The sequence below is a fragment of the Dreissena polymorpha genome, chromosome 12, assembly GCF_020536995.1.
Source record: "Dreissena polymorpha isolate Duluth1 chromosome 12, UMN_Dpol_1.0, whole genome shotgun sequence".
NCBI lineage: Eukaryota > Metazoa > Mollusca > Bivalvia > Myida > Dreissenidae > Dreissena > Dreissena polymorpha.
Window position 1 is genome coordinate 39,804,555 of NC_068366.1, and position 12,728 is coordinate 39,817,282.

At 35.3% G+C, this 12,728-nt stretch overlaps 1 protein-coding gene across 1 annotated transcript; it reads left to right on the top strand.

Annotated features, from left to right (window-relative positions):
- The first annotated feature begins 223 nt into the window (after window positions 1-223).
- Window positions 224-10,824, top strand: LOC127853223 (tyrosine--tRNA ligase, cytoplasmic-like). Its single transcript, XM_052387512.1, has 10 exons — window positions 224-369; window positions 1,711-1,779; window positions 2,267-2,413; window positions 3,425-3,600; window positions 3,799-3,928; window positions 5,627-5,707; window positions 6,290-6,524; window positions 7,264-7,349; window positions 8,833-8,965; window positions 10,014-10,824. Exons 1-10 carry the CDS (start codon window positions 367-369, stop codon window positions 10,031-10,033), a joined length of 1,080 nt encoding a protein of 359 aa, XP_052243472.1. The 5' UTR covers window positions 224-366; the 3' UTR covers window positions 10,034-10,824.
- Window positions 10,825-12,728: the final 1,904 nt, after the last annotated feature.

Genomic DNA, 12,728 nt, shown 5'->3' on the forward strand with positions numbered 1-12,728 from the left:
ACTTTTCTTTTTTCGTCACTCGTGGTTGACGGTCCCTTAAACAACACTTTTGGCAATCTGCGCATTTTTTTTTTCAAGTTTTGGATAAAATACCATGTCGGCGTATGAAATGTTAGTAAAAAAAACCGAAAGTGACTTATTTTCATGTGTATTTGTCGAAAAATAGGGTCGGGCGCTCCCGTAAAACAAACAATAAAAAAGTGTTTGCCTTATACTCTTATCATGCCTCTTACATGACTTGTCGATATAAATATTGCACAAAAGAATCCTGGGAAAACAAGCTGAAATTCATTTTCTGAAAATTTCAATTTCGCAATATACAATTTCTATCTGAACCTAGGAATACGTTTATTATTGCGATATATTATGGTAAGTTCTTTTTTCTTATATGAAGGCATGCATGATGTATTATATATTTAGGATTTCAACATCACGCACCTATTTAAAAGAAATTATGCAAGGTTAACGCGCATTTTGTTTTCATATACATTTGTGGCTTTTTCTTTTTCATTTTTCTAACAATATGGCCCGAAAGTCGATTCGAAAACTGTTGAATTGGAGCTTATTGTTAGCTTAAAGCATTTTAATTGCAAATGAGCATGTGCCTGCTTAGTAATATAAAAATTAACTCGTGATACTACTACTTATATGGACATAATATCATAGTAGTATACTGGTTGCTATGCATTATTGGATATCGCTATCGTATGGTATTAAATTACTGAGGGTGTATATTCCATACACCGTCAGTTACTAACGGTGTAACGATTATATTTCAACCGACTATTCGATTAACCATTTTTAATCTACGTATTTTAAAGAGGAAAAATAAAGAAACTCGTTGAAATAAAACAGGGACCTATAATTTGTTTGTATAGGTCCCTGAATAAAAGTGAAGCTAGACATAGCTTGTCTAGAAAATGGCGGACAGTTCGTTGCTAACTCGCGCGCCTGATTAATCGATCGCTGACTGGTAGTTCAATTCTTAGATAAGGATTTGATTGACAGTTGGCGACATGTAAATTATTCGGGGTGCATGGAAAAGACTCCATGGGCACGTGCCCGCTCTAAGCCAATCGGATTCGGTCATTTTTGTAGGAGGTGAGATATAACTAAATACACATGTTACAGAAGCGGATATCGTCGCTGATGGAGTAATTTTAGTAAATAGCAATCAACTACTATCCAGGAACAAAATATCTAGATTTCAGTATTTTGACCCCTGAAAAGCTCATTTGACCCCCGACAATTTCAAACACAGGGTCATTTTACTCATTGTTTTCAAAAACAACTATTGAAATCCGCGAGGGTCTGTCAAACCATTATGCAAATCTTGTTTTCTAATATCAGTCAATAAAATTTTCCTCCTCTGACTTGTCCCCAATAACACCCTTGATAACTAAACACAGTACGGTCCAGGTGTTTGCGCATTCATTGTACATCAAAAGTGTGAATCATAACGTTTTGTGCACAGCTTAGTATTTATGGAAATATCAAAACCCACTCTTTACACAAAGACGAAGTGATGTGAGTGACGTATACTTTTCACACACTTTTAATCAGGACAATTGATTTACAGTAAATACATGAGAACTGTTTATTTGTTGCTAGAAGTTGTTAACATCATGCAAACAGTGATATTACATTATTTAGTTGTATTGCACAGTTCAAGTCACATGTATTAAGGTTAATTCTGTTTTTAATTTGTAGATGGCGGACGAAAAAGACTTCCGTATGACAGAAGATGAGAAGTTTAATCTCATAACTAGGAACTTGCAGGTATCAAATTAATGTCTGTATGACTGACAAGCTGGTAGGGATTTAAGTGGATGGAACAAATGTTTAAAAGTGACAAATGTCAATGTGTTTGGCCATTTCTGTAACAAAACAAGCTTTAAACAAGTGGGCATGGAAAATCCTTCACAAAGTCATAAATACTTAAATAATTTGGATGAATATTTTCATTGAACTTATTGTAAAGAATTATTTAACAAATATAAGTCCATATGTTTGAAAATGTGAAACTTCAGCAAGCAAGAACCTATAGGCACTTTTTGTTCACTGAAAGCACTTCTTTAGTCAAGCCATTTGTTTGCAAAGAAAAAAAACAGTTGCCAAGAAAAACTCATATTCTTATGTTTGATTTGCTAGACCAGCAAACTTTTAGTATTTATTTCTTAATACCTCATTAATCATGTGTTATAAGGAAACAATTAAATTGTGATATATTATAATTGTAGCTTCAATGAAGTTTTCTTTTTTACAGGAAACACTAGGAGAGGATAAAATCAAGGCAGTGCTAAAGGAGCGAGACTTGAAAGTGTACTGGGGTACTGCTACCACTGGGAGGCCTCATGTGGGATACTTTGTACCCATGTGTAAAATATCAGATTTTCTGAGAGCTGGGTGTGAGGTAATCGTTATGGTTGTGATTCCATTTTATAGTCATTCTCTTTAGTTTCAGTCATTGTATACGATCAGGTCTGTATTCACCGACCCATTCTTAGACGTACGAATAAAGAATAAACTTAGACTAATAGAAAATCTCTGGCATATATGCAGGCTAAAACTGATGCTCGTATTAATAACAGTTTGTTCTTCACTCAGAATTGTATAATGATACGTTTAAGTTGCCAAATTAGACTTTACTTTTAAAGTAACTAAATGACATTACAATTTAAAGAATATTCGTTATTTTAAGTCTTCAGTCTTAATATTGATTGTTGCATACGGGCCCAAAGCTTGCTGGTATTTTGTGTTAAGACGTAAATCAAAAAAGTTTAGTTCATATAAATATTTTGGGCAGCGTAGTGCCAAAAACAATATTGCACCCCAAGTGGAGTGATGGCAAAGGTGGATTACTCTTCGAGGGGGGCAATATTTACTATACCATAAACCAAGGCTATTTTAATTGTTATTATCATACCAAAAGTCTGCACTGGCTGAAACCACTTTCCATCTAAACTGGATCTTGCTTATGCTAAGAAGAGACATACTTTAAACAAAAACACCATAACAGCTGAAAGTTTTCCTTGATGCGCCTGTGCAAACTGCACAGGCTGATCTGGGATGACACTTTATGCATTAAGCCCAATTTTCTCACAACGAGGCTGCTTTCACGAAAAATTGACAGCTGGTCAGCAGTATGGTTTAATTTGTTGTTTATTTTTGGAAAATCAGTGTAGTTCAAAGTAGTGGCTAAGTTCAAAACTAACATTATCTATATGTTATCTATATAGAGATTTCCAATCACTTGTTAGTCATCAATTGTTTGTCTGTGAAACAAGGAATTATGTAGTAAGCCATTAACACACAGCAGAACTGAGCAGGACGTTTATAATCAGCCTGCAACTGACATAGCTGCAACATAAAAATGTTACTATTTATAGTAACAGTAGTTTTATGTTAATGATAAACTCTCTAGGTGACGATTCTATTTGCTGACCTCCACGCATATCTGGACAACATGAAGGCGCCCTGGTCCCTGCTGGCAAAGAGGACCGAGTACTACGAGCACGTGATCAAGGCTATGCTCAAGTCCATCAGCGTACCACTGGAGAAACTAAAGTTTGTCAAGGGCACGGACTACCAACTCAGCAGGTGACGCACTACAAAATTGTATACAGAAATTTTAACTCCATATCGATTCAAATTCGAACATTTTGTGTGTCCATGTAATCATTTTATGCGTAAAGGATGCAGAAAAATCGTGTCCTGTAGAACCCTGATTCTTGTGCTATAATTATTGCTGCATTGAATTTTCACCTTCAAATTCCGATTGTTTTTGTTCCATTTCAGAGAGTACACACTGGATGTGTACCGGATGTCGTCAATGGTGACGGAGCATGACGCCAGGAAGGCAGGTGCCGAGGTTGTGAAGCAGGTGTCCAGTCCCCTTCTCAGTGGCTTACTGTACCCTGGTCTGCAGGTATATATAAAGAAGCCCTCTATGTAAACCGGGCTTCATGAATATGCGTAAAGTGTCGTCCCAGTTTAGCCTGTTCAGTCCGCTCCGCACATGCCAATGTGAGAAGACACGTTCCGCTTGCATTGAATCTTCTGTGTTAATGAAGTTTGTTCTAAATGAAATTCAGAACTTTGGGAAAGTGTTGACCCTGATTAGCCTGTGCAATCTGGACCGATACTTTACGCACATGAAAAGCCCAGTGTTTTAGAAAAATCATTTGAAGGGCTTGTTTCTTCTTTCTTTATTTAAACCTCCATCCTTGACCAAATCAAATAGCTTTTCCTTCCTGTATATTAGTATCAAGTTGTGAAAACCCTGATCAGTACTCTGCTGGAGAGATACAGTATACATTGAACAGATCTAAAGGCTCAGAATCAATTTAAAGTGTAAATGATATGTTCTAAATGGCTTTCCAAGTACCGTTTTGGAATAAAGTCATGGCTTATTAGTACAATAGTATAATTTATTACCAATTTATGTTCTTATTTTGACCACTGTACTTATACTCCTGCAGGGAGGATGTATTTTGGAGCCTTCTTATTTTTTTGCCGGATAGGTGTTTTGCATAAATTTGTTTTAAAAGCTAATTATTTTCACATTTCTAAAGTGATTAAATTGAATATTATAATATTAAATATGTCATCAAAATGAAAAATATATTTGCACCACTAATGTTTCATCCTCAGTTATTCAAACAGTCCTGAGTTATTTGCCCTTTGACTTTGCTGACAAATTAATATCGGCATAAAAATTATATGTTTGAGGAGCCAATTAACTACAACAACATTTCTCAAGTGACTGTCTAAAGTGAAGCTTTAAATATGTCATCATAGTGAAGTTAAGTTGTGCAAGACACTTTTCATGTCCATTAATAAACACTTTCCTTAGTTGTTTGCCCTTAAAAGCATGTGCCAATGCATTTGGGGGAATAAGTCTCGTTTGTGTGAAAGCCCTTTGTAAATGTATCGGTACAATTTGCCGGCCAGGCTTATACTTTTTTTCTTGTCAAATTTGGGTCCAAAATTTTGCCCCATTTCCGATCTCAACAATTTTTCAAATATATTTTTCCTCAAATGACTGTCTAAAATTCCCAATTAAAGGTTTAACAAAAAATTAATTTATAAAGAAATTTTAAATTTAATTTTATTTTTCTATTAGTTAAAAATTAGTACAAAAAATTAATACAAGTTTTATTCTTGATTTTTAGTATTTGTTAGAAAAAAAGAGCAGCACACCTCCCCAATTATAGTTAAAGGGGACGTCCAACAGATTTTGGCATGTATTGAAGCTTGTCATTAACTGCTGTAAATGCTTTATATTGATAAATTAAAACATTTGAACTAAAAATCTCCAGAAAAAAACAATAATACAATTTAAAAAAAAGAAAGAAAAAAGTAACCATTAACAGGGCTCGAACCACTGACCCCTGGAGTCCTGGAGTCATGGAGAAAAAAGCCTCTCGCCTAGACCACTCGACCATCCAGGCTCATGTTAAGAGCGGATGTATGTTTTAGCTATATAAGCAATACGACGCTTTATTTGATGGAAGGCCCCTTTAAAACGACACTATATTTTCCAATCCAAACAGCTCTGGCATTCTTTCCAAAATGCAGATAAACCCCACTGCTGTAAATTGTATGTGACTTGTTTGCTGGGCAGGCCCTGGATGAGGAGTATCTGGATGTGGACGCCCAGTTTGGAGGTGTGGACCAGCGTAAGATCTTCACTTTTGCAAAGAAGGTTGATACCACTCAGTAACCTATTTGATCTTTAGAAAATCATATTAAAGATCTTTCTTACGATATAAATGTTTTAAAGTATTTATTTGAAATCCTGAGATACTGATGAGCAGCAAACAGCAGAAAACCTGAACAGACTGTGAATTAAACGCACGCTGGTCTGCTTTAATATCTGTTGCATAGTCATTTTCATTTTGCAACTGAGCGGGCAGGGGTTAAAGACGTTGTCATATAACTACCAAAACTTTAATAACAGTCTTGTCAGCTTTTCATTGATTGAGAAACGCTAGATCAATTGTTTTTTGTGAAAAAATGCCAACTGACAATAGATTGCTTGTGTAGTATTTTCGCAAAAATGTGTTTGTGCTGAGTATTCATTGATTTGTTATGCATTCTTATGTCATTTAAAAGATCACAATCACAATTGACAAAATATTGTATGCACAATTTAAACACAATTTTTATTCGGACAAATTAGTTTTTTTGCTAAAAGCAATTTTATTTTCATGAAATGCTCTTGTGATCAATGCTGGATTTACCTTTCCAAAAGGTGCAGTTAAAGATTGAAGACAATTTCTTTCAGTACATGCCACAACTGGGCTACAAAGAAAGGGCCCATCTCATGAACCCCATGGTCCCTGGACTTACTGGTGGGAAAATGAGTTCATCGGAAGAAGACTCGAAAATCGACCTACTGGACTCGAGTGCGCAACTGAAGAAGAAGCTCAAAAAAGCATTCTGTGAGCCAGGAAATGTGGAGGAAAATGGCATCTTGGCATTCTGCAAATCTGTGTTATTCCCACTGTCCAAAACAGGAGGTAACTTAGTGTGTGTTTTTTTCCATCGCATTTACAACCACCAGTGTTGACCAATTCTTTCGGCATTTGATTTTAGTGACAGTGAATAATTTAAAATGAACAAATAAAGTTCATGAAATTGATGAAGCTGATTTAATAAATTTATTTTTTGGTTTTGTTAACCTTAACTTTTTTTTACAATTTTAAAGAATTATTATGGTATAAACATAAAAGTAACCATTTTCAGCTTGTGCATATGAAGAACTCTGTGTAAGATTGACTCCACATTGAATTTAATTATTATCATTATAGCTTGAAAGCATCAAAAGCTTATGGCTTATTGAAATGCTCTCAAGTATGTTTCCTTGGTATATCCAGTACTAAGTTTCTGGGGGGGGTCTATAAAATGCGACCATGACCTCCCAATTGCAAGGTTGACATGATATTTACTTAGCGACTGTGGCCTAATCACATTATGATAGCACATTAAAGGTTTTGAGCCCTTGTCATGACTTGTAAATACTGGTATAACTTATAGACTAGTTTGAAGTGCATGAGAATGTTTCTCAAGCAGAAACAAATAAATATAAAAACTTTGTTGTGAAATGACTCTTTATTCTCTTCTGCTCTCCGCATTGTGACCGGAGGCCCAATGGTCTACACCCAGGATCTTAAGCTCTTTTCAGTACTGGTTCTTCCCAGAAAAAGGTTTTTATGCAATCAAGCTTAAATAAATAGGTTTGAGTTGATTTTTTTACAGAGTTTGTTGTGAAAAGATCTGAAGAGCACGGTGGACCAGTAACCTTCGCTGATTACAAGGCACTGGAAGAGGCATTTGCAAAACAGGTGAACATGTTTATTATGCTTACTAACAAAAGGTCATTTTTCAGCCAAAAAGTAACACATGTAAAAATGATTTATGTGTTTTGTGAGTTCTTAATTTAGAAAATGTTTGTTATAAATTTTAATACACTTAACACCAGTAGTCAAATTTATGAAGGTCAACCAGTTTCTGATAATTGCTATTTATATTTTTATTATGTATACAAAGTGCTCAAGATAAGCTATTATGACGACCTATGTAAAGCGTCTATAGAGGTGTAATGTGCGTAAGCATGTTTAAGCTCATAACCACTCTAAAGGCTTCATTTTTCATTCAGTCTTTATTAAACTTAAAATGATTATCTAAACAATATCAAAGCTGAGGTCGAATCTAGGTCACATGCATCTTAACAACCAAATAATTTGGTCAAACCTTTTTTTTTAAAGTTACCACTCTCATGGCCACATTTATGACTCAATCTTAATAAATCATGAAAATTGGTCAGAATGTTTATATTTACCATATCTATGCCAAGTTTAAATCTGGGTTACATGTGTGCGAATACTAGGTCACCTTGTCAAATCATAGAAAACATAGAAAAAACTGTGTTACTTCTCTCGAGGCTACATTAATGACTCGATCTTAATGAAATTTGGTTGGAATCTGGGTCATTTGCGTTCTAAAAAATAGCCACCAGGTCAAATCTTATAAAAACTGCAACTGTACAGGCCACGTTTATGACTCAATCATGATGAATTGAGTGCGAATCTGGGTAACTTACGTAAAACTAGGTCACCAGGTCAAATTTGAGAAAAACCTTGTTACCACCGTAGAGACCACATACCGGTATATGAATCAGTCTTAAGGAAAGTAAGGCAGAATGTTTATCTTTACAATATCAAGGCCGAGATCAAATTTTTGAAAAAAGATCATCAGGTCAAATCTTTGGACGACCTTGTTACAACTTAAGAGCCCACATTTATAATTTAATCTTGATGAAACTTGGTAAGAATGTTTATCTTGAAGATATCTAGAAAAAACATAATCTGGGTCACATGCATTGGGAAAGAAGGTCACCAGATTAAATGTAAAAGAGCCTTTTTAACCAGATGTATTACTGGTCATATTTTACCACTGTAAGGGCAATATTTATGACTCATGCTAGATGAAACTTGATCAGAATGATTATCTTGACAATATCTAGACCAAGTAACAATCTGGATCAGATTTGTCTAAAACTAGGTTGCGAGGTTAAATCCTGAAAAACATCGTTTTACCACTCTAGTTGAAACAATCTTGAACTGGATTGGAATGTTTATCTTGACAATATGATTCATTTAATTTTAAGAAATGTTCCCTTAAAAGTTGTCATAGGCATATCTGCTATGCATGTAAAAAAAACAGGGCTTTGTAGTTTTTATCGCTTTTTTACCAAAGCTCGAGTGAATATTTGTCACATGAGAGAAGCATAACCAATAATGAAGAACTTGTCCATGTGATATGCAGGAGCTGCACCCAGGTGATTTGAAAGCAGCAGTCGAGGCCTATCTAAACTGTTTGCTGGAGCCCATCAGGAAGGAGTTTGATACCCCAGAGATGAAACAACTCACAGCAGAAGCTTACCCAGTAGAAAATAAAAGTGAGCGAATTTAGGGGAAAATATGTTCTCCTTTTTTACCAGCTGAGTTTTGGTTTGTTAATACACAAAATACACAGGATACTTGATACGGCACATTTAATTTGACAGTTTTATTGGTTATTAAGAAATAATTACAAAATTCAGTTTTTTAAATCATTTCTACTTTCGAAAATGCTATCTCATATTGCTCGCAAAATGCAGTTTAGCCCTGTTTGGAATTTGAAAGTAATTATTTTGTAAGAAATTTAGAGTCAGGTTCAGCTTCAAATGAATGTCTTATTTTATTGAATATTATTATTACTAGCAATGTCATTAGGCCATTGAACCACAACAGGGCATACCTTTCTTCTTTGCATGAAATACATGTATGATGATTGGTCCATCTGGTTTTAAAGAGACGAACTATTAAAAGTAGTATTTTTAGTTTTAATGGGTTCATATGGCATATAAATCAGTTGAATACTTCACCTGTGTATGATACAGAAGGAGCTGGCAATGCAGCCAGTGCAAAGGAGGGTAATGCAGAAGTACCTTTTAACCTTTATATTTTTCATCGTTTTGGAGAAATTACACATGGGTTTTTCGATAGATTAAGCACAATTATCAATTCACAAACAAAAACATTATCATGAAAAAGATAGATCACTATGCACAGAAAATACAAATTTCTAAAAAAAAAATGGTACTACTGGGTATTTTAAAAACAAACAAAACAAAATTTCAAAATTTACTAGAAAAAAAAACAACATGATGCTGCTGTTCTGCATGTAACAGCTCTTAAACCGCAACGCTGAACTGCAGTTTGTTCCTTTGGGTTTTATTAAGAACATTCAGGCCTTATAATAGGAAAAAAAAGATACAGCTATGAAGATGATACCTTACAAAAATGTTCACTATCTAAGAGGTTCATTGCTCTTGTTATTTGCGCCGGCATACTGGCTTTGACTGAGGTCAGCAAACTTTTTAGGACCTGACTATGTTGATGAGTTATGTTTGTGTGCAGTAAAGTAATCCTTTACTTATAGTTATACCTTTATCGTTTTTTCAGGTGGATCTAAAGACAAGTGACAAACTTGTTGCAGAATGGCAGGGCAACACCATGATGACCAAGCTCAGTCATGTGACGTGTGACTCATTAAACACGCTCCTATCTGCTAAGTTTTGCTGCAGAAGAACAGTCTCATAATCATGGGTTCCTTGTTGAAATACATTTACGCATAAACGTTGAGTTTTGTTGCTGCAATATTTTAACCATTTACCACTTAAAAACGTGTTTTGACTCATCTGTAGTCCTGTAGAAAGTTACATTCAATTAAATACCTTTCTTACTTAGTTCAATTTTTAAAGGCTTCTTTTTCAACGCTTAGATTCTGATGAGTCGCAAACAGCATAAAACCTGAACAGACTGCGAGTTATTCGCAGGCTGTTCTGGTTTTATGCTGATTGCACATAGCCATTTTCACTTTGCTTCTGAGTGGGAAAGGGTTAATGTTAGGGTGTTATCAAGTTCTAGTTTTTTATTCTTAATATTGTGTTATGATTAATGAACAATGGTTGGTTTTAGTGATTGCAGTGAACAGTGGCATTTTGTCAGATATATGTATGTTATTTAATGATTTTCTTTTGATTTTCATTAGTTACTATTGTCATTAGTAATGAACAACAATCCATATTGTTAGTCCACTGAATACATATAGATAAAATGTGTTTGTTCCTATGATCCATGCTTTGTGTAATTGTGTAGAGGAAATCATTGTTTTGTCATATTTTCAATCTTTCTCACACCATGTTTGTTTTGACAGTTCTTTCGAGATACGTAGCTCACTTGATAATTAAATATATGTTATAACTGGACCATATTTCTGTGTATGCTTATTACTTTAAAAGTATCCCCAAATCGTTTAAATAGATATCCGATACTCACGCCACTAGTACACCAAAATGATGTGTGTAGTATTTGATTCAAACCTCAAGATTCTGCATTTAAGTTTTCATCTTCCATCTGTATAGAAAAAGTGGATACGTTTCTAGAGTTTCATCGTGCATTTCCCTGATAATTAATAGTTTGTGTTAAAGAAGCACCCATACACTTAAAGAGGCATCAGTGAACAACGTAAACGGAAACTGCAAGTAAAAAAAAAACAAAGAAATGGTGTTTATGGTAATGAAGCTGGAGCTACTCAAACGCCACCTGACATCAGGGCCAATGAGATCTTCCGATTCAGCGCTCCTTCAAAATAAAAAAATCTGTGCCGGTGCCTAGTGCGTAAGGGGTGAAAACTGTACAAAGGTGCTCCAGTTGGGGGTTATTTTTAATTTATTTACATTATCAGTGTTAACAGGTGGAAAAGGGGGACAATTAAAGCCACAGGAGTAAGGGTTTTGAAAACTTCTCCTGTGGCTGTCTCATGTATATGGGGAGGTAGTGAATTCTGTTGGATTACTGATCTTGGGTAGAATGAAAATTCATACGAGTCTTTTGAGGTTTGTATGTGTCTAAAACAATGATAACTGCTGAGTCTGGATTGGCGGTCAACAGCAACAAGGAGACTCTCTGGAGGGGTGATGGCAACTATATCGTGGACAATTTATTATAGCTTTACTTGATTAGACAGAATTTTGTTCTGCGTGTTTCAAGAGTGGGCAAATTCAGGGAGTCTATCATATTAGGTACTGAGCTTGTATTGTGGTAGCTGTTAGTTGCGAATCTGGCTGCATGTATTTGTACTTTTTCCAGTTGATTTAATTGAGCTTTTGTATGTGGGTCACAGACACTGGCGAAGTATTCTAGTTTAGGCCTAACTAGTGCTTTGTAAGCGTGATCTTTAACTTTTGATGGGCTAAGAAAGCTAATTATTTAGGTTGCGGTGAGGAAATCCTAGTGCCTGGTTTGAATTATTAGCGATTGAGTTAATATCTTTATCCCATGGATGTGATCGTGTAGTTTATATGAGAAAATTATAGGGTTTCCTTTTTATAGTAATGCTGAGGATGTTGCACTTTTCAGTGTGGAATATCATTAACCAGCCCTGCGCCAATCGACCAGAAGCTTCAATATCTAGCTGGAGGTTATGGGCGTCGGATAGGTTGTTGATATTTTTGTTGATGATGCTATCATCTGCAAAAAGTCTTAGAGTGCTATGTGTTATATAATCAGCAAAGTACTTTATTTAGATCAGTAATGAGCGGGGTTCATCCAGGACAACAGTCTGGGGTTTTATTTGTTAGGAAGTCAGATATCCATAAGAAAGCATTTGAAATAATTCCTTAGTATTTAAGTTAGTATACCTTTTCGAAAAGAATAATAATATGAGGTAATCCTATATTAACTGCGAGTCGTTTTCGCACTGAATTGGATTGGACACATCTGCTGTTTCTAGTGTTACTTCGTTAGCATATGCAAATGGATTGATTAAGGCAACCGGTGTTCATTACTTTAATGATAGTGTTTTACTTCTGGATTTACAATCATATTGATTCTTCCGACGCTTATTGATCAAGTTTGTAAGAAGCAATTCATGTTTGTTTCCAAGCTAACCGGCTTCATCGACGCTACATCGTACAACTCAGCATTACTAGGGTGTTACCGTCACCGTTAGTACTGTGTATGTACAGACATAGTCCGGCGGCATCAGGTGTTGAAAGCAAACGGTCCTTAAATTATCATAACCATACTAAGGCTATCAACGAAGACATACGCTTATAATGGAGTAGAACGTCGATGAAGTTGTTAGAGAATCTTTTAGCAACTACAAATGCCAAA